This window comes from Hyla sarda, chromosome 4 (genome assembly GCF_029499605.1).
Source record: "Hyla sarda isolate aHylSar1 chromosome 4, aHylSar1.hap1, whole genome shotgun sequence".
Classification (NCBI taxonomy): Eukaryota; Metazoa; Chordata; class Amphibia; order Anura; family Hylidae; genus Hyla; species Hyla sarda.
In genome coordinates this window covers 390,896,181-390,921,392 of record NC_079192.1, presented here as the reverse complement: position 1 = coordinate 390,921,392, position 25,212 = coordinate 390,896,181, and the positions used below count along the sequence as shown (strand labels likewise).

Sequence of the window (25,212 nt, the reverse complement as noted above, 5' to 3'; positions counted from 1 at the left end):
ATGCCCCTCAAATCATGTCTATGGGAGGGGGCGTCAGCTGGGATAAGATGTCTAGCAACCGAGTTCCCCTTTAAAGGAGTAGTCCGGCTCGCACTTTTCTTATTTTATCTGGTCAGGGCTGCAAAAAATAAGAAAACAAACTTTCTCTTGCCTGCCTACGTGCCCCCGGAGCTCCGGCACAGGTGTTCGGTCCCGGGCTGTATTCTTTTTACTTCCTGTTAGCCCGGCACGTCACACGGAGCTTCAGTCTATCACCGGCCGAGGCGGGACATCACTGCGGCCGGTGATAGGCTGAAGCTCCGTGTGACCGGCCGGGCTAACAGAAAGTAAGAAGAATAGAGCCCGGCGACCGAACACCTGTACCGGAGCTCCGGGGGCGCGTAGGCAAGCAAGAGAAAGTTTGTTTTCTTATTTTTTGCAGCCCGGACCGGATAAAATAAGAAAAGTGCGCGCCGGACTACTCCTTTAAGGGTTCATGTAATGCACGAAGGAGCCCAGCTCTGCAGAGGGAGGGGCCCACATGCAGAACCTCTGAATAATAGAGAGAAGTCCTGAGCATTGGACCTCCTCTATTACTACAATATGCCCTTATGGGGTCCCAGTAAAGAGACTGGATAAAGCAGAATACCCTTCAAGAAGAAATTATCTATTATTGTTTTATTGCAAAAGCTCAATTAAAATACAAGAATGGCAGTCAGTAACTGCTATATTTTTCTAAGATTCCCCCCTCATGTCTATGAGACTCAAGGAAGTTCACACCTTATCCAAGGAAAGCTGGATGAGGTGTGTGACTCTAACCTGTCATTTTCAGTTTGGCCCCAAGTCAGCACAGGTGCTGAGGTTGAATATTACTAGACCTATAAAAGGTGTGAGTAACTTTGCACTGAAAGGCTAAGATGATTCTGTATGAGAGTTGGATCCCTGCATATAGAGGAACGATAACTGTATAGTGCTGGACAAGCAGGCTTTATTTTGTGTTTACGTATGAAGTTAAAGGCTGAATTTGTTTCGTTACTAACAATAAAGAACAGGAGAAACCCTGAATTTGAACCGTGTCACTGTCTCAGATTGCTGTTTGCCTACTGCTGTTTGCCTACTGCTGCTTGCCTACTGCTGTTTGCCTTTCTCTACCGAGCTAAACTCTTACAAATTTGTCAAGGAATCTTTACATTCCATGTTGTTGCTTTGCAAAACTATCAGCATCTGTTTCTAAAGAAATATGTTATTGCATTGCTGGAGAAGGAAACTAAGCTATTAAAGGGGTACTACCGTGCTGACAACTTATTCCCTATCTAAAGCATAGGGGATAAGTTGCCTGATCGCACGGGGTCCCGCCGCTGGGGACCCCCGCGATCTCGCACGCAGCACCCGCTCTTATCAGGCCCCGGAGCGAACATCTGCTCCGGGTCTGATGACGGGTCCGGTGATTGTGACGTCACAGCTCCGCCCCTCAATGCAAGTCTATGGCAGGGGGCGAGACAGCTGTCTCGCCCCCTGCCATAGACTTACATTGAGGGGCGGAGCATGACATCACATGGGGGCAGAGACGTGACGTCATGATACTCCAGCCCCGTGATCGCAGTGATCGGATGTTCGCTCCGGGGCCTGATGAGAGCGAGGTGCTGCGTGCGAGATCGCGGGGGTCCCCAGCGGCGGGACCCCGCTCGATCAGGCAACTTATCCCCTATCCTTTAGATAGGGGATAAGTTGTCAGCACGGTAGTACCCCTTTAAAGGGAACTCATCATCACTTTCATGCTTGAATAACGACTTCGAGGCAGTCCTCGGTGGCCTTTGCCTGAACCTATGGCTGGGACAAGAAAGGCAGGAAGAAGTGGCTTGAGACTACCTCAATGACTTAATAATTGTAACAAGATCTCTTTAAGAGGTATGGAAGACCTCAGATGTGAGAAAATGGTGTAAAAACGTAACATATTTACGCTGTGGTGAAGGACATTATGATACATTAATATGGATAGTAATTGACTTTATAAAGACCAGTTGGTAAGGTTTTCTGTCTGCGGATCACACGTTCATCATTCCAAGTGACTAAAGGGAGAGAGATGTAATCCCATAATACAATAGCATTACTTTACTACATGACCTGTAATGGAGCACACTCCCACGGGAATGTATAATGGCTGAAAGTGTGACTAGATTTATGAAAGGATTAGGCGTCTTCCTTGAGAAACACAGTATTCAGGGTTACTTGTATGAACAATACAGAATGTTGATCTATGGACCTGTCTGGTTGCCAGTAGCAGATTAGGAAGGAAATCTTTACACTGTTTTTCCTTCTTCTGGTCAGTACTCTGGATTTTAAGTTAAAAGGTTGAATTTGTTGGACATGTATTTTCAAGCTCTCATACAAGAGCCGGTGAGGAGCATCTCCTTGTCCCCCATCAAGACCCAGGTGGCCCCTTCATCACACACCCTTGTCTCTGCCCGGACCATTTGTAAGCGCTTAGTGGAAACAAATTTAGAGTCACGGGCCCATAACCTGTCACGCCACATTTGCCTTTATTTGTAATGGTGTCATGAACGAGAAAACTGGACTGCAAAGGACTGGAACCATAATGCCTTTATGGAGAAATCAAGGTTGTGTTTGGGATCCAACGACAGTCAGGTTCAAGTATGGCGGCCTTGTGGTGGTCTGTAATCCTGACCTAGTTGTGGGGCAAAGTATTTTCCCTAACTGGTGTGATCATGTGGGGAACCAACGCAGCATCCTGAGACCATTCATGTGTGGGGTGGCTTTTCATCCAAGTAGTGGGCTTACCCATAATTCAACCTAAGAACCCCGCTATGAGTACAGAATGGGATGTAAACATCTTCCAAGAGTGACTTCTCCCAATGAGCGATTGGGTGATGAACAATGCTTATACCAGCATGATGGAGATTATGTTATAAGGCACAAGTGATAACTAGTCAGCAAAAGATTGAAATTTTGGGTCCATGGCCTAGAAACTCCCCAGGTCTCAAGCCTACTGTGAACCTGTGGTCAATTCTCAAAAAGCAGAGAGACAAAAAAAAATTGTGATAAACTCCAAACACTGATTAGACAAGAACTGGTTGGCATCAGTCAGTTGGCCCTCAATATCCTGCAATTCCTATTATAACCACCGGGGGACAACATTTTGGCACTCATAGCATAAACATCTCCCGATAGAGTATTGTAAAACAATTTTCTTTTCCAAGCTAGTGATCTTAAAACGCACATTGTGGAATGTGTTAAACCATGAGAAAAGGTAGAAAGAAAGGACACATCTGTATGCCATAACTTTAATTGGTTAGGGGAAAAAAACCACAGGAAGACAGTGTTTTTCTGTCTAACCAACAATGGAAAAAAAGAGACATCTCTGTACTTTTCATTTCTTCATTTTGGGAAGGGAGAAGCCATACCATTTTTTACACAGCAAAAAGTGTTACTGATGATTAATTATACTGGAAGACTTCATATTTTATTGTAATTTCCCTTTAAGCCACATTCACACAAGGCAGTTTAATACAGGTTCAGCTACATTTCCCCCCCCCCAAAGTCAAGTTTTAGCAAATTTGCTTAAAGGAAGGAGATTTATATAGGCTTAAGACAGTGTTTCCCATCCAAGCTGTCTCCAGCTGTTGCAAAACTACAACTCCCAGCATGCCGGGAGTTGTAGTTTTGCAATAGCTGGAGGCAAAAAGGTTGGAAAACGCTGGCTTAAAGAAGCACTCCAGGTTCCCCTATATCATGCACACTCACCATCACTAGTTATATAACAGCACCATTTAGTTACTTTAACTAGGTCATATGATCACCAGTCTGACTCAAAAAAGTTACTGTGCTTAATGTTAGTCACAGGATGTCAGACCTGGTTTCTGACGTATATGGGTAGGGTCATACATAGTGCCTCCTCAGCATTTTTGATGCTCCGAAGACACTACTGCCCATCCCTAGAGTGTGCATCCAGCTGTGCCCAAGTGTCCTACTCGGTGCAGCAATCCGCCACTAGGAGCAGACACAGAGGGAGCTGCTAGTCGTGCGCGCATGCGCAGTGTACTCCAGACATCGCAGCGGCTCTCGGTCTAGCTTAGGGAGCAGGGGGAAGTGGTCATGATGTCTGGAGTGCACGACTCTCAGCTCCCTCTCTGTCTGCTCGTAGTGGCGGATTGCTGCTGCAAGCAGGGCACACGGGCACAGCTGAAGGCACACTATAGGGTCGGGCAGTAGCGCATCCGCTCCATCAAATGGGCTGCCGATGCAGTACATGTGACCCTGACCCACTACAGGATGACATCTTCACATACCACATCCCCTCCTACCAGCTCTCAGACCCCTCCCAGCTCCATCTGCTTTCTCTATGGGATCAAGCTGTATAGAAGTTATACACCTCTCCTAAGGCTGTGTTCACACAATAGATTTGTTTCTGGTTAGTTAGTTTTTTTGTTTTTTTTATGTTTTGGTATGATTTTACCCACATCGTGTCACAAATGGAGATATTGGGGGAGATTATTGGGGGAGATTTATCAAAACCTGTGTAGAGGAAGAGTGATGCAGTTGCCCATAGCAACCAATCAGATTGCTTCTTTCGTTTTTCAGAGGCCTTTTTTAAAAATAAGAGACGCTATTTGATTGGTTGCTATGGGCAACTGCACCATTCTTCCTGTACTACAATTGTGTGAAATATGTCATTTTTACCACCATTTTGGAAAATCGCTGCAAAAACAAGTAAAGTGCAGCAAAACTGTGAAAAAATACAGCAACAATCCAAAGTGTTAACACAGCCTAAAGACATCTTCATAAAACACCTCAATTATGTTTATAGGTCAAATCATTTTGCCTCATGACAATATGTCCCTAAAAAACTTACTTTGAGTAAGAAAATGCATGAAAACTGCACAGTGTGAACTGATCCTAACCCACCTATTAGTCTAATAAGTTCACCTGGGTAACCTTAAACACCAGCAGACAAAGTAGATAACCAGCTGGAGTGATCAACCACCTGACCTCCGCCAGAGGATTCCTGGGAAATATAGGCTGCATTACAGAACCCAGATCATTGTGCATTTGTAAACCAACATGGAGCCTACCCCATGCCTGCCACATCAGTGAAATAGTTAAAAAAAAAAAGGCATACACAAGAACCTCAACATTATTCTCTAATAATAACCTATGCTGTACTATATAAGCAAAAAAAAATTAAAAATCCTTTTTCATTGAATAGTTCTTCAAAAAAGATGTTTATTTTTTATAAGGCAACGATTATTATGCTGAGAATTAAAGGACATCCCATAAGGATAAAGCTTCGAACAGCAATGAAAATAAATTGAGTTATATTTATTGCTCATGTATATCAACTTTTTAAGCAATAAGATGGGGCAGATTTAATTTAGAAATGAATTTTCTTGTAAACGTGTTTTCTATTAAAGGATATAATGAAAAATCTGTAATACTACCATACAGCTGATATGTGATGGGAGAGAGCCATTATAAGAGTCCCCCTAGAGATCTCAGTGTTAAAGGGGACAAGCATGGGAAATGACTCGAGAGAAACAATTGAGACAGGATGGAGAAATAATAAGTGGTCTTTCCTCTTTCTTCCTTATGTAGGATGGGAAGAAAAAAGAACATATGTATTTCATATATATATATATATATATATATATATATATATATCCCCCTATTAGGTTAAAGCCCACAGAAGGGTAAGTTAGGGAACCCTCCCCTTTGAGGTCAAAGCCCCATTAATTTGGTAATCAGGTAGGAAGGGAATCTTCCCATTTTAAGTAGAAGCTCCCAGAAGAAAGGTAAGTAGAGAATTCCCCTATTACGTTGAAGCCCACAGTAGCTATGTAGGTAAGGAATTCTCCATTTTTTAGGTTGTAGCCTCCAGTAGTTAGGCACTCAGGTAGGCAGGGAACCTACTATTTTTATGTAGATGTCCCCATTATTTCCCAATAAGTCCCCTCACCTTTCTTCCACTCCCATGCTGAGGTATCTGCTTCCTCCGCTCTGTTAGTGGTGCAATGGTTATCATGTGGCAGGTCCTACACCACTCTGGATGATGAAGTGAACAATGAAGAGGCCTCAGCATGGGAGCAGAGCGAACGTGAGTGGGGTTTTCATTTTTTTATGGTATGCAGGTATCAGGATGGGGATTGGAACATAAGTAAATGTATTCATGCAAATGTTCGGTATTGTCGCAGATAATTTTATGGTACAAATTGTGACAGTGTGGCAAGGAAAGGGTATATTTCCCTAGCTAACCCTGGAGAAACCTCCAGCTGTGGCCTAATTAATGAGGTAGCAGGAAGGGATTGTGCGTTTAAAAGGAAGTCAAACAGAGTAGCCTGGGCTCTCCCCAGAAGAGAGCAAGGTGGCTTGGAGGGAAGGCAGGGGTCCTGGTGAGGAACACACAACCTGAGCTGTGAGTGGCCCCCACAGTGAAGTGTGGATGAGACACACAGCAAGAGATTGCAAACGCTGTGTGTGAACAGTGAGAAGAAGGTTGCAGGAGGCATAAGTTTAACTGGCCGGAAAAAGCCCACCACTTGATAGTCAGGGCATGCTGGATTGTTTAGTTAGTAACTAGACAGACTAGGGTTTTGTTTTGTTCCTGTGTTATGTTTTTATTTATCCTGAAAACTGACTAATAAAGCTGGCGAGGGGCCGGACTTTCATGAAGTACTGTTGTTTGCCTGCTGATTGAAGTGGAAACGTGTCCTGTGGCCGTGTCAAGGACGATGCCAGAGCTATCCCCAGGGAAAAATCCTTACAAAATGTAGTGACATAGAGGGACATTCATCATTCCTGTACTACTATCTGTGCTATAAGTGACTTCGGATCTGACGTGCATGGTACAAATCCATCAAATTTCGCAACACACTTGATGAATTTGTCTCACGAGCAAATCATCCAGCCTGTTTAAAAAGCTTTTCAAGGGCTGGTAGGAGCAAGCCGGAGATCCAGTATAAATGGTGGCTGTTGCGCCAAACTTGCAACATTTTCATAAAAGTCACAAATGATGAATTAGTAACAACTGCAAAATGTGACCTATGCCAGTCCACTATCTGGTTAATGGTCAAAAATGCTCTAAGTGAAATGTGGCAGAAAAGTCTCACATGCGACTTTTCTGTGACAAATTTAGGGTAAAAAAAAAAATCTAAACAGCTTAATGAATCCCCCTCATAGAACCATTATGCTCTGTTATAGACTAGTTATTGACTGAATGAAGTGAGGTCTACTGTTCAACTCCGATGGATTGTGTGTATGTTCTGTGATAACTTTAAAAACACCTTGATAGATTTGTCTCAAATTTAACATAATAATATATTAGGGGTGAATAAATAAATCCCTATTAAATTTGGGTGAAATCAGTGAAGCAAAAAGAAAAGACTACAACTTCATATCTTTTAGTTAGTACGAGTAAGCTTATGTGCTGCTGTGTTGGATCATTCCACTATCAAAGGTAGTGACTGTACATTGGTTCGGTCCACAGTTATCTGACGGACAGTTAGGACTGTTCATTGAATCGGACCATTATTGTAGGTAATGACTGCACATTGGTTCGGTCCACAGTTGGCTGACGGATAGTTAGGACTGTTCATTGGATCCGTCCATTATTGTAGGTAGTGACTGCACATTGGTTTGGTCCACAGTTGGCTGACGGATAGTTAGGACTGTTCATTGGATCGGACCATTATTGTAGGTAATGACTGCACATTGGTTCAGTCCACAGTTAGCTGACGGACAGTTAGGAATGTTCATTGGATTGGCCCATTATTGTAGGTAATGACCGCACATTGGTTCAGTCCACAGTTAGCTGAGGGACAGTTAGGACTGTTTATTGGATTGGCCCATTATTGTAGGTAATGACTACACATTGGTTCGGTCCACAGTTGGCTGACGGATAGTTAGGACTGTTCATTGGATCGGCCCATTATTGTAGGTAGTGACTGCACATTGGTTCGGTCCACAGTTAGCTGACGGACAGTTGGAACAGTTCATTAGATCGGTCCATTATTGTAAGTAGTGACTGTGCATTGGTGCGTTGGGGGATAGAGAGGGGAACAATGCCTCAAACAAAAAAGCGATCCCATGGAAATTGTTAAAAATTTTAAACTGTAATAAAGGCCACATAGACTCGAACAAATGAAACAGCGAAGCCCGAACATGAGCTCAGTTATCATTCATAGGTTTAGATTAGACTGGTAAATAACCGAGCCCCTTACTTCATACATTACGCATTTGAATGGAGTGAGGTCTACTGTTCACTTAACTACTAGTAATAACAGTATTCAGTGCACTGAGCTTAGCAATGATAAGATGCTCCCTAGAGAATGTCAGAGAGACATGTCAAAAGTTTTGATTGGTTGGGGTCTGAGAGTTCAGATCCCGCTAGAACGAGCCGGCAGAAGCACACAGCTAAGCACTTCTCTCTACCTTTATGCTGTTTGCTGCATAAGACAGGCTCCGTAAACTTACTATGGAGCCCACCTTCCTTAACAGTGAGTGAGGCAGGGAGAGAAGTGCTTAACTGCGCACTTCTGCCGCCTCATTCTAACGATCTGTGGGGTCTGAGACTCAACTCTCAGGCTCAAAAGGTTTTGACCTGTCTCCTAGATAAGTCAAAAGTTTTATAAAGCCCTTTTCACTTTCATGTTAATGCTGGAAGCTGCAGCTGTTTTTATCAGCCTGTGGGATGGCGAGCTTCTTGTCTGCCTGTTTCTAACCTTGTACAAGCTTGACTTTGGTACTGTAGAGTCTGGTCCTACACCTACACCCCACACACACACACCAACCCTGTGTTCCACAAAAAAAGCACATAAACTAAAGGGGTTGGATAAATCTTGGCCAAAACAGCCAATTTTATTAACAATTAAATAACATAATAATACTAAAAAACTCAAAACTCAATAAAGAGAGTCATAGGAGCTACAAACTTCTGGCGCCCCATGACACATGCAGCTCTATAGGTCACTATTCCTAGCATGCCCTACCATTAATTAACAGCAATAAAGCAACAAGGAAAAGAGTTTAGGTAGGTCTTGCGGGAACTGTTTAATTGAGCTTTAATTTGTTTTGCTTGGAATGTGTCTTATAATTACACGGGCACATAGTAATAATCACGCTGTGTACATGACGGCGAGCCAAGGATTGTCTGAGGTAGGTGGGATTCCCTTTTACTATAATGCAGGCGTAAATAGTTTATTCCAAAAATGACTGTAAATACTGTAAACATCCTTAGTGTCATTTTTTTTATTCTACTCTCTTATCTACTTTAGTGTAACAGAAAGGGTGTAGAAAAAACAACAAGGTACTTTTACCCAGAGGTGCGTGTACCCCAATGCACATTTCGCTCCTTCTGAGCTTCATCACGGGGTGTGGCCATGCCCACTGACGAAGATCTGTTGGAGCGAAACGTGCATTAGGGTAGACGCACCTCTGGGTAAGGATCTGCACATGGCAGATATTTAGACTCCCATCACTTTTGGCCATCTTTCTTTTTCTTTGGTCGTACGTACTTGATTTTCCCTTTACGTATTTTTGCCTTCTGTTTTTTTTTTTTTGCTGTATCGGGAGATGTATGTCCATTATGAGACTGTGATATGAAATGTTTCCATGCCGGGATGAGCAGTATCTCCTTTCCCTCTGCTTGCATGCTCTTTTTGTGGGTGGTTGGGGTTCCTTGTCTTATGATGTTTTCGTTTTGGAGGATATTTATAGTTTTCACCGCACAGAGATCTTGTGTAACATTTAGGTAATTGGTTTCCTTTGTTTGGTTTGTTTGGAGATATCTTCATATGTTTCCGAGCAATGACCACTATGATAGCTTTTGCGCAACTGTCAGATTTGCAGATGATGTGTTGCTGCATGACTGCGCGAAACCTTTGACCACGACCTCCTACTACCAAGTGGAGATAAGTCTCTCTGAACTCAAATATATGTAACAACTGTATAACTGTGATGGATGTGGGGTCAGCAACAGCTTTACTCAATTGGCAACTTTAACATATTCCTTAAGAATCTCAGACTCAACTCAACCTCCTGTAGGTTGACAACTAGAGTTGGTGAAGCAAAATGCCGGCAATGGGCCTTGACCGACGGACAAGTCCACCTTCTCCATCCATTCTTTACAGGGTTTCACTCCTCCACCACCTGCTGTGACTTCACAAGAAAACAATGAATTAGCCATAAGAGAACATATATATATATACAGAGAGCAATGAAAAGAAGTTCAAAAACATAGAATTGTTTTAATATATATTTATATATACATAAACAGGAGGTACAGGAAAGAAAAACACAAAAGTGACATACAAATGAATACTTAAAGGGGTACTCCACTGGCCAGTGTTTGGAACTAAATCCAAATGCTGTTTTCGCGCTGCGGTGGTCGGCCACACCCCTTGTGATGTCACGGCCATGCCCCCTCAATGCATGTCTATGGGAGGGGGCATGGCCGTGACGTCACAAGGGGTGTGGCCGACCACCGCAGCACAAAAACAGCATTCGGATTTAGTTCCGAACGCTGGCCAGTGGAGTACCCCTTTAACAAAGGAAGGGTGAGAGGGTGGTAAGATTCCTTGTAGCACTGGGAAGCTCCACATAGTCCAGTGATGGAAGGAGGAGGGGGTTGTCTTATAATGATGGTGGGGGCAGCCCTGCCTCTTCTTCCATGCCCTTCACCTCTTAGGGTATGTCCTGCAGGAATATTCCACTGCATTGAATTTAATGGGGTTCTGCTGCACGGTTCACATGGTGGAATTCCTGATTCCGGTGTCAACATTAAGAATAGACTTGTCTATTCTTTTAGCGAATTCTGCTCTGAAATGCATTGCCTTCTATGAGGCGGCACATTTCCAAGCGGTCCTAGTGCCCGTCAGATTCTTTAAATGTGCGTAATATCCACACGTGTGCCTAAGCCTAACTCTCCCTAAACCAACAAGCCTACTGCCTACCTCTAACTATCCAATAACCTATTCAGCTCAATCAGGGGCGGACATATCACTTGTTCAGCCGGTTCGGCTGCACAGGGGCCCAGCGTGTTAGGGGGCCCCCCTAGTAGCCCAGGTTACAGCCTGGGCCTCACAGTCTGGGCCCCTGCCAGTACTTCATACTAAATGCTGCAGCAACAGGTCCCGGACCTGCCGCTGACAGCAGTAATTTACCTTTAAACCGTCCGGGCGAGAGGACAGGCCAGGGGCTGATGGGAACAGACGTGCCCCGCGCAGGCACGCACGTCTGTTCCAAGCCCCTGACGTCACATGTCATGGCCTCTGACCCCGACAGAAGCGACAGGAGCAGCAAACCCTCCCGCCTCACAGCCGCATCGCTGAGCAGATAAGGTGAGGAGAGCGACGGTCGGGTGCAGGGCTGTGGGGGAGGGGATTGTAATGATGATGAAGAGGACAGGAGGGGTGTTGAAGAGGTTGGTGGTGTAATGATAAGGAAGGCTGGGGGGTCTGGGAGAGCGTAGTGTTGATAAGGAGGACCAGAAGGGGGGTCAGGGGTGTAGTGATTAGGGGGTTTAATGTTGATGAGAAGGACTGGGGGGGGGGGTGTCAGCTGTGTAATACTGATGAGGTGCTTAAGGTATATGAGGTGATGAGGAGACTGAGGATGTAGTGTGTGGGGTGTATGGGGTGATGAGGATGGAGTGCATGGGTTGTATGGGGTGATGAGGATGGAGTGCATGGGTTGTATGGGGTGAAGAGGATGGAGTGCATGGGGTGTATGGGGTGATGAGGAGACTGAGGATGGAGTGTATGGGGTGATGAGGAGACTGAGGATGTAGTGCATGGGTTGTATGGGGTGAAGAGGATGGAGTGCATGGGGTGTATGGGGTGATGAGGAGACTGAGGATGGAGTGCATGGGGTGATGAGGAGACTGAGGAGGGAGTGCATGGGGTGTATGGGGTGATGAGGAGACTGAGGATGGAGTGCATGGGGTGTATGGGGTGATGAGGAGACTGAGGATGTAGTGCATTGGTTGTATGGGGTGAAGAGGATGGAGTGCATGGGGTGTATGGGGTGATGAGGAGACTGAGGATGGAGTGCATAGGGTGATGAGGAGACTGAGGATGGAGTGCGTGGGGTGTATGGGGTGATTAGGATGGAGTGCATGGGGTGATGAGGAGACTGAGGATGGAGTGCATAGGGTGATGAGGAGACTGAGGATGGAGTGCATGGGTTGTATGGGGTGAAGAGGATGGAGTGCATGGGGTGTATGGGGTGATGAGGAGACTGAGGATGGAGTGTGTGGGGTGTATGGGGGTGATGAGGATGGAGTGCATGGGGTGTATGGGGTGATGAGGATGGAGTGCATGGGTTGTATGGGATGAAGAGGATGGAGTGCATGGGGTGTATGGGGTGATGAGGAGACTGAGGATGGAGTGCATGGGGTGTATGGGGTGATGAGGAGACTGAGGATGGAGTGCATGGGGTGATGAGGAGACTGAGGATGGGGTGTGTGGGGTGATGAGGAGACTGAGGATGGAGTGCATGGGGTGATGAGGAGACTGAGGATGGAGTGCATGGGGTGATGAGGAGACTGAGGATGGAGTGCATGGGGTGATGAGGAGACTGAAGATGGAGTGCATGGGGTGTATGGGGTGATGAGAAGACCGAGGATGGGTTGTGTGAGGTGTATGGGGTGATGAGACTGAGGATGGGGTGCGTGGGGTGTATGGGGGAGATGAGGAGACTGAGGATGGGTTGCGTGGGGTGCATGGGGTGATTCAGTGGTGTATAGTGATTGGCAGTATTATATTAATAGAGTACAGTGGTTGGCAGTATTATATTCAGGGGAACAGTATTTGGCAGTATTATATTCGGGGGTACAGTGGTTGGCAGTATTATATTCAGGGGTACAGTGGTTGGCAGTATTATATTCAAGGGGTACAGTGGTTGGCAGTATTATATTCAGGGGTACAGTATTTGGCATTACTATATTCGGGGGTACAGTGGTTGGCAGTATTATATTCAGGGGTACAGTGGTTGGCAGTATTCCGGGGGTACAGTGGTTGGCAGTATTATATTCAGGGGGTACAGTATTTGGCAAGGTTATAATGATTATTGTCATCATACAGAGGATGAGGATCTACTGACAAATAAAGGAACCAATGATGTCCAGGTGTCAGACTCTGCAGAGAAGATGGAAGAAGTCCTGGTGTCTGGACCAGATGAAGAAGAAAAGTAAAGACAACAGAGAAGACGTCACTCAGGTCAGTGATATCATTGTGTATTTTCCTAACTGTCCCATCAGAGCTGTAGTCACTGATATCATTGTGTAGTCTCCTGACTGTCCCATCAGCTGTAGTCACTTCAGACATGATGGGAGTTGCAGCTTTCCAACATCTGGGGAGCCACTTGAACCAAGGTGATTGGTGGGGGTCCCATGAGTCAGACCCCCACCATAAAAATGGGCTGTTCGTTTTAAAATGCCTGAGCCTATTTTTGGTCCCAGTCTGGCCCTGCCTGTAAGTCACTTCTATCACTAAGGATAAGAAGCCAAGGAACCAGGGGGTTCCAAGGGGTGTTGTGCTAAGTCCAGGGGTGTGAATGTAAAGGGGAGCACTGCCCTCTGCCTCCCAGCTAGATACGGGTCAGGCTGACCCGGGGGAGTACTCACTGGGCCGCCCACTGAGAGGGACAGGGGCCACCCGGAGCCCACCTCAGGAGCCGTTCCATCCACCTGTGGTGGACAAGGCAAGTGGCGACACTACATGCGCGGGGTAAGTGGAGGCCCTCCGGTGGGGTCTAGGTACATGAGGGGGCACAGTGCTGGGGGGGGGGCCCAGGCACATTATTTGCACAGGGGCCCTCTGCTGTCTGTGTCCGCCCCTGAGCTCAATGTCACCCAATCTAGGCTATATTGTAGAAAAGGCTTTGTTTAAACCAGGATTCGTGGCACTGATTAGGACATAGGACTCACAGAGCAGGGATAACATCCATCAGGTTTATTACCAATAATGCAATGCGATTCGCTGCGCATGCACAGCTTCTTCAGGCATGGCAAAGTAGGGAAACACCCTTGGTTTAATACACAAAAGGGTGTTAACCCCTTAAAAAGCTTAACTACATAAAATTGCTGTCAGGAACCGGACTGGTATGCGGGTAATGGATCTTCTGTGTTAGTGAGGCGATGACGTGGGCCGTACCAGGGCACCGGTTCTAAGAAGTTACTGGTTTTCACCAGAGCCCACCGCAAGGCGGGATGGACTTGCTGCGGCGGTAACTCCCAGGTCGTTTCCCCTGATAGCGTCTCAACCTCACCAACAGCTGAGATAGGCATAGTACACAAGGACAAGGCGAAGGCAAGGTCGGACGTAGCAAGAGGTCAAGGCAGGCGGCAAAGGTTCGTAGTCAGGGGCAACGGCAAAGGGTCTGGATACACAGGCTAGGGATACACAAAACGCTTTCTCAGAGCACTAGGGCAACAAGATCCGGCCAGGACAGGAAGGGGAAGTGGGCTTTTATGTGTTTTGTACTGATTGGGCCAGGCACCAATTAGTGGGGCACTGGTCCTTTAAATTTCATAGAGCCGGCGCGCGCGCGCCCTAGAGAGCGGAGCCGCGCGCGTCGGGAGGGAAGTGAATCAGGACGTGGTTGGTAAGAGACCTGGGACGCGATTCGTGAACGGGGACGTCCCATCCCGTGGATCGCGTCCCCTCCAGTGAGAGTGGAGCAGCGCTCACGGTCAGCGGCGCTGACCGGAGCGCTGCAAGCAGAGAGACGCCGCGAGCGCTTCGGGGATGCAGCGGGACCCGGATCACTCTGTGTTACAATTGCACAGAGTTTATGTGAGCATCCGTACCCAATCTAGGCAGCCTTGTTATCCTGGAATCTTGGGATGCACAATGGCTATCCTTTTCAGAGGCTACGGTTGTCACCCAGCTTTCTATAAAGGAAAATTACCAACCTTACAGAAAAGAAAAAAAACAGTGTTTTAAGGCTAGATATTTTGGAAAGCCATTGTCTGACTCATCCAGTAACTTAAAATGACAAAGTGCTGATCGATCCGTACTTTGATCTAAGACCTGGCCTGGCTCCTGATGATGTACTGCACATCTTCGCTGTCTACATCTACATTTTATGGCCAGGTTAGAGAAAAGTTACGTAACATTAATTATCTGTTCCTTTGTAAATATTGATTTTACACAATCTGCATCCAACCATAGCATCAACTAAAAAAACATCAAATGTTTCTGGTGTTTCTAAATAAAGTTGCGTGTAGGCGCTTGCTGTTCGGCACTGTACAGTGATTTCCCAGGTACTTTTGGCAACTTTTCACCTGTTCATTCTAGCAGAAGGTGTTTTTTTAGAAGAAATATTATCAACATAACAGATGTTACTTATGATAAACTACATGGTGGCTTAGTGGTTGGCCCTGGACAATCCAACCATGGGAACCACCTGCATATGTTTGCATTTATATCTTCTTCAGTTTCCTCCCTATCTCAAACATTATACTAAGGCTAGGCTCACTCCATGTTTGGGGCATACAGACCCGTGCTGTACCTGTGACTATACTTGGCTTACATTCCCATTATATCCAGTTTTTAAACCAGACTAAAAAGGGCGGCAGACAACGGTTTTTAGTCCAGTTCAGAAATCAGATACGGTGGGAAAATGAGACGATGGCCTCTAATTCCCAGGAGTCTAAACTACCTGGTTTCTTGTCTTCTCAACTTAAAGTGGACCTGTCAGTAGGTTCTTAGAGTATACAGTAAGGGCATAGCTGTATAGGGTTTTTGACCCTTAATCTATACATACACCTTGTTGGTTAATTGACCCCTCCAGTGCCAAGATATCAGAGTTTAAAAAGATATTCAAATAAGGCTTTGTAAGCCCCCTGGGCTCCCCGTGAATCCCTGAGACATATTTGGATGGGGGAGAGAATTTATGGTTTCAAAAAGTGTCAGTTAGGGTCATTAGCCTATGCCCAGCAAAGAACTGATTTAATTGGGGGTGTTATGGCAAACCAGGTACTGTATTTTCCCTTCAGCGACCTCTTAAGGGGGCAGGTAGTATTGCACAGTGGCCATTCAAATGTAGTAAAGGATGGATTGAGTCCTCCAGAATTGTAGTACACAGTGGCCTGTTGTTCCATAGCATAGCAGGGATACAAAAATAAAAAAAAATAAAAAAGAAGAAAAACTTATTTAAAAAAAAAAATAAAAAATTATATATATATATAAATATATATATATATATATATATATATATATATATATAAAACCATGTTCAAAAGGAGGGAAATGGCACTCCAATTCATAGTAGAAAAATGGTGTCTTTATTCACCTATCAAGATAAGTGCAACGTTTCAACCTCACCATGAGGTTGAAACGTTACACTTATCTTGATGGGTGAATAAAGACACCATTTTTCTACTATGAATTGGAGTGCCACTTCCCTTCTTTTGAACATGGTTGGATGAAGGTTCTGGAGTTTGGACCCATTTGAGGCTGAGAACCCCCCTGTGACTAGAAGTCTCGCTTGCAGTGCCGATTCCCTTCCCTCCTGTTTCCTCCCTCTATGCTATTGCTAGATTGTTTGCCTTCTTAAAGGGGTACTCCGACCCTTGACATCTTATCCCCTATCCAAAGGATAGGGGATTAGTTGTCTAATCACGGGAGTCCCGCCGTTGGTGACCCTCGCAAACTCCCTGCTGCACCCGGCACCGGAGGCTTTTGACGTCACGGGCACGCTCCGCTCGTGATATCACGGCCATGCCCCCTCAATGCAAGTCTATGGGAGGGGGTGTGATACCAGGCCTCCTCCCATAGGCTTTGGCCGTGATGTCACGAGCCTCCGCCCCACATCGCCAGTCATCTGGCACGGAGAAAAGTTTGCTCTGTGCACCGGATGTCTGAGGTATCCACAGCCGGAATCGCGTGGGTCCCCAGCAGCAGGACCCCCGCGATCAGACATCTTATCCCTTTTACTTTGTATAGGGGATAAGATGTCTAGGGGCGGAGTACCTCTTCAAATTCATCATGATTACCCATATATCCCCTCTTTAGACAGGGCAATGTGCGCTACACATTGGTGCGAGGACTGAGGTTCAGTCTATTTTCCCCTATATACAATCATGTGAAGTCATATATTAATCATATATATGTATCTTCTGTTACCATAGCAGCACATCTAGCAGCTATTATGATTTAACACAATAAGTGCCTATATTCCCATAAATCTCCTTTGAAGTTAATTATATATGATTTAGGGTTCTGAACTCTTACGGGAGGAGGTGGTAGCATGTATTCTTATGGTGTCGGATTTACCATATCATTCCACCGCATAGTGCTCACTAATTAACATGCATTATGTGACGTTGCGGCTGGAATTCTGCCAATTTGGTTGTGGGAATACATTACGTTACAGCTGTTCAGTCTCCTACAACAATTATGACTAAATGCTCTATGAATCCTATGAATGCTTCAATCATTTATGTGTTTGTACACTTGAAAGCAACTATCCATATAAAGCATCCATAAGGAACCTCCACTGGGGAAGTTATTTCTCATGACACAGTTGTCCTCCTCAGGTCCACCAATGTATCCCCGAGGGGTTAATCCAACTCATCGGGATACTGGTGCAGAGAGGATCTCCGCACCAGTATCCCGACGAGTTGAATTAACCCCTCTGGGATACATTGGTGGACCTGAGGGCTATTTTTTTTTTTGTTTGTGAGTGGTATTCAGCCACCACTGACCAGTTGTTAAAGGGGTACTCCACTGGAAAACATTTTTCTTTTAATCAACTGGTGCCAGAAAGTTAAACAGATTTGTAAATTACTTCTATTTAAAAATCTTAATCCTTCCAGTACTTATCAGCTGCTGTATGCTCCCCAGGAAGTTGTTTTCTTTTTGAATTTACTTTCTGTCTAACCACAGTGCTCTGTCCATTTTAGGAACTCTCCAGAGTAGGAGCAAATCCCCATAGCAAACCTCTCCTTCTCTGGACAGTTCCTGAAATGGACAGAGGTGTCAGCAGAGAGCACTGTGGTCAGAAAGAAAGGAAATTCCAAAAGAAAAGAACCTCCTCTGTAGTATAAAGCAGCCGATAAGTACTGGAGGGATTGAGATTTTTAATTAGAAGTAATTTACAAATCTGTTTAACTTTCTGTCACCCGTTGATTTAAAGAGAAATGTTTTCCAGTGGAGTACCCCTTTAAGTTGGAGTTCCTTTTGTTTACTATCTGTTATTATATCGTGGGGGGATCAGGGCCTGTTTCAGAAGTATGTTAGAAGGAAGCCCCTGAGGAAGATGTTGCAGTAATCTAAGCAGAAAATAATAAGAACATGTAGAAGAATGTAGTTCACTCAAGGGTAGAACAGATTGAGAAATGTGTATAGGTGGTAGTGACTATTAATGTGAGGTTTAAAGGGGTACTCTGCTGCTAGACATCTTATCCCCCAGCCAAATCATAGGGAATAAGATGTCTAATCGTGGGGGTCCTGCTGCTGGGGCCCCCATGATCTCCCCCAGCACCTGGCAATCTAAACAAACTACACCCCTAATGAAGCCACGCCTACTTCATTCATGTCTATGGGGGCGTGGCGTGATGTCACAATCACGGCCTGCGGCTTTGAGCATTCTGAACCAAATGTTCAGAATGCTGGAGCAACGGAGTACCCCTTTAAAGGGGTACTCCGGTGGAATTTTTTTTTTAAATCAACTAGGGACAGAAAGTCAAACAGATTTGTAAATAACTTTTATTTAAAAAATCTTAATCCTTTCTTTTTGGAACACAGATCTCTCTGCTGACATCACGAGCACAGTGCTCTCTGCTGACATCATGACCACAGTGCTCTCTGCTGACATCTCTGTCCATTTTAGGAACTGTCCAGAGTAGGAGAAAATCCCCATAGCAAACATATGCTGCTCTGGACAGTTCCTAAAATGGACAGAGATGTCAGCAGAGAGCACTGTGCTCGTGATGTCAGCAGAGAGCTCTGTGTTCCAAAAAGAAAATTATTTACTCTGTAGTATTCAGCAGCTAATACGTACTGGAAGGATTTAGATTTTTTAATAGAAGAAATTTACAAATCTGTTTAACTTTCTGGCACCAGTTGATAAAAAAAAAAAAAAAAAAAAGTTTTCTAGGACAGGACAAGATCATAAATGATCCCAAAGCAGCTGACTTTTTAGACTGTATTTGGGATGGTGAAAATTGATGTATTCGTTTTTGTCCAAAATTGTGGTCAGTTTTTAAGGTCCATCAAAGGATTAATGAAAGCAAAAGATAAAGTTGAAGCAATATGTAGTTATTTTAAGAGGCTCAGCCAACTTCAATGAACACCATGTGCTGAGATGCCCTCTAAGATATTTTCAGAACAGCGCTATCTTGTAATAATAGTTCTTTTGGTGCAGGTCACATTTTAGATTATATATATCATAACATGGAACACTTCATTTTCTTTTGAGAGGAAGGGCATATCTTACTTGGTGATTAAGGATCCGTAGAGGGACGTAAAATAATTCACAATAAGGACAGGAAACCTTTGAAGTCTTTTTATGTGAATAGTACTGTAAATGATTTAGTCCGAGTCCTGATAGCAGCACGGAGAAAGTGTATTACATAACTTGTCGGTTTTGCCTATTTTTCATGCATTTTTGCTCTAAAGTTGTTAGTGTTACTTTTATCATTTGGGATAATTCATATGGAATTAGCTAGTGAAATGTATGTACAGGGTGCTTCCTTTATTTGTCTTGAAACTGGTGACTGTGTAGTTTTGGATTAAGAATATTTTAGCGCAAAATGGACAATTAGCCAGGGTTCCCCAGTTCCCTCCAGTCCATAAAGCCCCTTCCAGCAACAAGGCTTAAATGGGAACTGTCATTAAATTTTTTTTTGCTATTGCACTTATGGTAAATCAAAAATCTTTCTAATGTACTTTGTGTAAAAAAAAAAAAAGGGTTTTCTATGTTTTATTTGTGTTTAAAAAGCTGCCACTAAGTGTCTCCCTACTTGTCCAAACAACATTCCCCCCCCCCCCCTTACCCCCATCTCTTGCACAGACTTTGGACTCCTGATGGCCTGGCAGAAGTCCAAAGTCAGGAAATGCAGTCTGGAGTGCTGAGGAAGGGGTGTGCAGCCTTAGCCAATCATAGCTCATCTCACACTGAACTGCTCTGGGCTGTGTGTAGCAGAGTGAGGGAGGAAGTTCTCCCCTGTATGGCTTCAGATGATGTCACGCCTGCTGGGGAACGCTCCTTACCAGTCTGTGAATCTGACTAAAACTGAGCAGAAAATACAAAGCAATATCAAGGTAGAAAACAAAAAAATTATAAAAATAAAGACAGGGGTGGTTTATCATGATGGGGGCCGGGAACTGGGAGGATTATAAAATTTAACAAGAGATACTCATGGGAGATACTCTTTAAACAAGTTGTACGGAAGGAGAAAAACATAGTACATCTAGTATTGTATCTTAGCCAGATTAAAGTGAATGGAGGTGAGATGCAATACCACACACAGCCCATGGACAAGTGAGGCACTGTGTCTGGAAAAAAGTAGTCATATTTTTCTAACGCAGAACAACCCCATTGAAAATACATCTAACTATGGAAAGGTTATTATGTATGGGAGAATAGGTCATAATGCTCTGTCTAAAAATATTTATTACGAGGGACAAAGCTCCATTCAGTTGCCCATACATTGGGTTGTCTACTTATGAGTGTTCCTTGCCATAGGAAGAGGAGAAATGAATACTAAATACAGTAAATAAATAAATAAAGCATACATGTACTTTTAAACAATTTTTAGAAACCTGCATAGTTTTGTTAAATTAACCCTTCGGGGTAGTGTTGAGGTCATTGTAGTTCTCCAACCGATACTGAGCCTCTTAGAGTCCTCCCATGGTGCTCAGCTATTTCTCGTTCTCTCCATTTCTGGAGGCCGGATCAGAGCTGGGCTGTTTGCCTGTAGTACACACATAGGGACGTCCTTTCCCTTGTTGGCCAATCACAGCACAGAACATACTCCTCTTTTATTTTTTTATATATATTTTTTTTAATCAGATCATTTTTATTGATATAACAGATTTTTCAACATACATACAGTTAGCAACAACGGTCAGGTACATCTTGCCAAGGATATTTAACAGAGAAAAGCACAATAAAAATAACAATGCAATGTCTTGTACCTGAGAACAACAATAAAAAGAAATAAACTAGCAAATAAAAAGGAGACAGTGTCGGTGCATTTCCTTACCATGGACAGTTAAGTGAATAGATATACTGGGGATTTCTGGGGCATACAGCCCAACAAATACAACATAGAAAAAAAAGGGCGTACATGACTAAACATAAACATTGTTGTCAGGTCCTGTCCTGTTTTCAGCATCTGTCTGTCTACAGTGTGTGGCCCACATAAGGTATTCATGTATTATATTCTACTGGGAAAGGGGCCCCCTCAAATTTTTTATTTAAGGCAAAGAGCTTCCATTAAACTTGATTCATTTCTTACCATTGAATTGAATACTGGTATACTAAGTCAAAACATCATGCTCTGACTACATTTTAGTGGCCATTTTTATAGTTGTCAGTAGAAACTCATCTTCCCATGCTCCTTTTTTTGTTTTTAAACTTTACATCCAACGTACAAACCTGAATTAAATGGTTAAATAAATGAACAATTAAATATATTAAACATATTAACAAAATTGCCCAAACCCCCTTTCCCCAACCCAACCCTACTAGTATGCAAGATGGTAATAAAAAAATAAAAAAAACAACATTACTACCTTACATAACAAATCAATACATTGGCCAAATTCTCCATACTTTTTGGAACCTCTCTATCCCCCTAACTCTATTTTTGGCTTAATACTATTTATCATTTCTGATCTTCTTTACAATATTTAACCATTCTAATACTTTTTTTGCGAGTCCCAAATCTTCCCATGCTCCTTGATCTCGATTGGCATCTAGAGTTCTCTACATAAGACATTGTATAAACACTGGCTTTCATCAGCTTGGCACATTAATATGTATGTTTTCTTTAGATTTCTAGATTAAGCTGTGAAGAAAAATATTAAGGCTGATCGTATACAGTTGTACAAATAATAAATTCAGCACGTTGTCCATGTTTCTTGTAATGTCCGTTCATATTTTTTTTTTCTGTTTAGGTGTGTATTCACACTCTAGGATGTTCTGAGCAGTTTGCTATTCTCCCTGGATTTTGAATAGTTAATGCTCTGAACCAATGAGAACTCGGGTGGGTTTATTTTAACCAGAGTTCTCCTTCATTCTTTGCTGGTTATTTGTGTAATACACATCCATGTCTGCTTGAGCATGCACCTTGTATTTATATTGTAATTCTATCTGAGTTTTAGCCATAGTTAAATAGTCTTGTTTACTGTAGATTTTAGTCTGTGTTACATATTTCGGTTTTTAGGATTATGTATGTCCATTCTGCTTAGTCTGTGTTCACACTGTCTGAGTCTTGCTAGTTACCGGTGCTCTGTATGTTATAATTCCTGTTTGGTATCCTGGAGTTTATTCAGACTCATCCGGTTTTTGTCTAGTGTTTCATGTGTTATATTTCTGCTTCCTACTAGGTCAGCATCCTGATCACGGTGGAGTGTGCCCGCTGGCTAGTAGTATTTTTGGCTTTATTATGCTGTCTACTCCTTTATTGGAGTGGGTGTCCAGTTTGTTTCTGTTCTGCAATCCAGTGTGAACAGTGTTCTATGTTCCTGATTAGTTTGGTGTTTTGCATTCAGTTCTTTTGTTCATCCCCTGCATATTTTGGTTTCTCTTCCCATGCCTAGTCTTCCCATGCCTCTCTGGCACAGAGGATCCACTACCTGCCAGCCGGCATCGTGACAGTAGATCCGGCCATGGATCCCGCTGAAGTTCCTCTGCCAGTTGTCGCTGACCTCCCTACGCTGGTCGCCCAGCAAGCTCGTCAGATCGTCCAACAAGATCACCAGCTGTCGTACTTGACCACCATGACACAGCAACTCCAGTCACAACTACAGCAAGTACAGTCACAGCTACAGCAGCAACAACCATCTCCTCCGCCAGCTCCTGCACCCCTTCCGCAGCGAGTGGCCACTCCTAGCCTCCGCCTGTCCTTGCCGGACAAATTTAATGGGGACCCTAAGTTTTGCCGTGGCTTTCTTTCGCAATGTTCCCTGCACTTGGAGATGATGTCGGACCAGTTTCCCACTGAAAGGTCTAAGGTGGCTTTCGTAGTCAGCCTTCTGTCTGGAAAAGCCCTGTCATGGGCCACACCGCTCTGGGACCGCAATGACCCCGTCACTGCCTCTGTACACTCCTTCTTCTCGGAAATTCGAAGTGTCTTTGAGGAACCTGCCCGAGCCTCTTCTGCTGAGACTGCCCTGCTGAACCTGGTCCAGGGTAATTCCTCCGTTGGCGAGTACGCCATACAATTCCGTACTCTTGCTTCTGAACTATCCTGGAATAATGAGGCTCTCTGCGCGACCTTTAAAAAAGGCCTATCCAGCAACATTAAAGATGTTCTGGCCGCACGAGAGACTCCTGCTAACCTGCATGAACTCATTCATCTAGCCACTCGCATTGACATGCGTTTTTCTGAGAGGCATCAAGAGCTCCGCCAGGAAAAAGACTTAGATCTCTGGACACCTCTCCCACAGTCTCCACTGCAATCTGCGCCTAGGCCTCCCGCCGAGGAGGCCATGCAAGTGGATCGGTCTCGCCTGACCCTGGAAGAGAGGAATCGCCGTAAGGAAGAGAATCTTTGTCTGTACTGTGCCAGTACTGAACATTTTTTGGTGGATTGCCCAATCCGTCCTCCACGTCTGGGAAACGCACGCTCGCACCCAGCTCTCGTGGGTGTGGCGTCTCTTGATGCTAAGTCGGCTTCTCCACGTCTCACGGTGCCTGTTCGGATTTCTACTTCAGCCAGCTCTCCCCTCTCAGCCGTGGCCTGCCTGGACTCTGGAGCTTCTGGGAATTTTATTCGGGAGTCCTTAGTGAATAAATTCCGCATTCCGGTGACCCGTCTTGTCAAGCCACTCCACATTTCCGCGGTCAACGGAGCCAGGTTGGATTGCACCGTGCGTTACCGCACGGAGCCCCTCCTAATGTGCATCGGACCTCATCACGAGGAAATTGTATTTTTTGTCCTTCCTAATTGCACTTCTGAAGTTCTCCTTGGACTACCCTGGCTTCAACACCATTCCCCAACCCTGGATTGGTCCACTGGGGAGATCAAGAGTTGGGGTCCCTCTTGTTCCAAGGACTGCCTTCAACCGGTTCCCAGTACTCCCTGCCGTGACCCTGTGGTTCCTCCTGTATCCGGTCCCCCTAAGGTCATTAAGGACTCTGCCTGCCACAGGAAATGCCTCTCCCCCCCTCCCAGTCCCATCAGGCAAGCCTCTGTGTCCCCTCATGGCCCTCGTCCTGGTGTCACACTGCCCCGTGCCAGGTCTCGCCCTCTGCCCTCTCTCCCCATTCCTACTCCTGCTGTTCTGCCTGCCGTTGAGGAATCTCTCCATCCTTTCCCGGTGTCCTCATCCCAGGGGAGGCAGTTACCGGACAAAGAGAAGGGGAGACCTAAGGGGGGGGGTACTGTTACGCCTAGCGCTCCGGGCCCCCGCTCCTCCCCGGAGCGCTCACGGCGTCTTTCTCCCTGCAGCTCCCCGGTCAGTCCCGCTGACCGGGAGCGCTGCTCTGTCATGGCCGTTGGGGATGCGATTCGCACAGCGGGACGCGCCCGCTCGCGAATCGCATCCCAGGTCACTTACCCGTTCCCGTCCCCTGCTGTCATGTGCTGGCGCGCGCGGCTCCGCTCTCTAGGGCGCGCGCGCGCCAGCTCCCTGAGACTTAAAGGGCCAGTGCACCAATGATTGGTGCCTGGCCCAATTAGCTTAATTGGCTCCCACCTGCTCCCTGGCTATATCTGGTCTCCTCCCATGCACTCCCTTGCCGGATCTTGTTGCCCTTGTGCCTAGTGAAAGCGTTTTGTGTGTTTAAAGCCTGTGTACCAGAACTTCTGCTATCTCCCCTGACTACGAACCTTGCCGCCTGCCCCCGACCTTCTGCTACGTCCGACTTTGCTTCTGCCTACTCCCTTGTACCTCGCCTATCTTCAGCAGTCAGAGAGGTGAGCCGTTGCTAGTGGATACGACCTGGTCACTACCGCCGCAGCAAGACCATCCCGCTTTGCGGCGGGCTCTGGTGAAAACCTGTAGTGGCTTAGAACCGGTCCACTAGCGCGGTCCTCGCCATCCC

At 45.1% G+C, this 25,212-nt stretch overlaps 1 protein-coding gene across 8 annotated transcripts in view; it reads left to right on the top strand.

Annotated features, from left to right (window-relative positions):
• Positions 1-25,212, top strand: part of RELL2 (RELT like 2) — a 91,195-nt gene that overhangs the window by 18,242 nt on the left and 47,741 nt on the right. Inside the window, exon 1 of one of the 8 annotated variants that reach the window (XM_056517086.1) lies at positions 7,818-7,843. The exons of 2 other annotated variants lie outside the window; for them this stretch is intronic. Coding sequence is in view for 2 of the 6 variants with exons in the window: in XM_056517081.1 (XP_056373056.1) it covers positions 9,070-9,144 (75 nt within the window). In the remaining 4 variants the exon portion in view is untranslated. 5 more of the 8 variants (XM_056517085.1, XM_056517082.1, XM_056517087.1 and 2 more) reach the window with 5 other exon arrangements.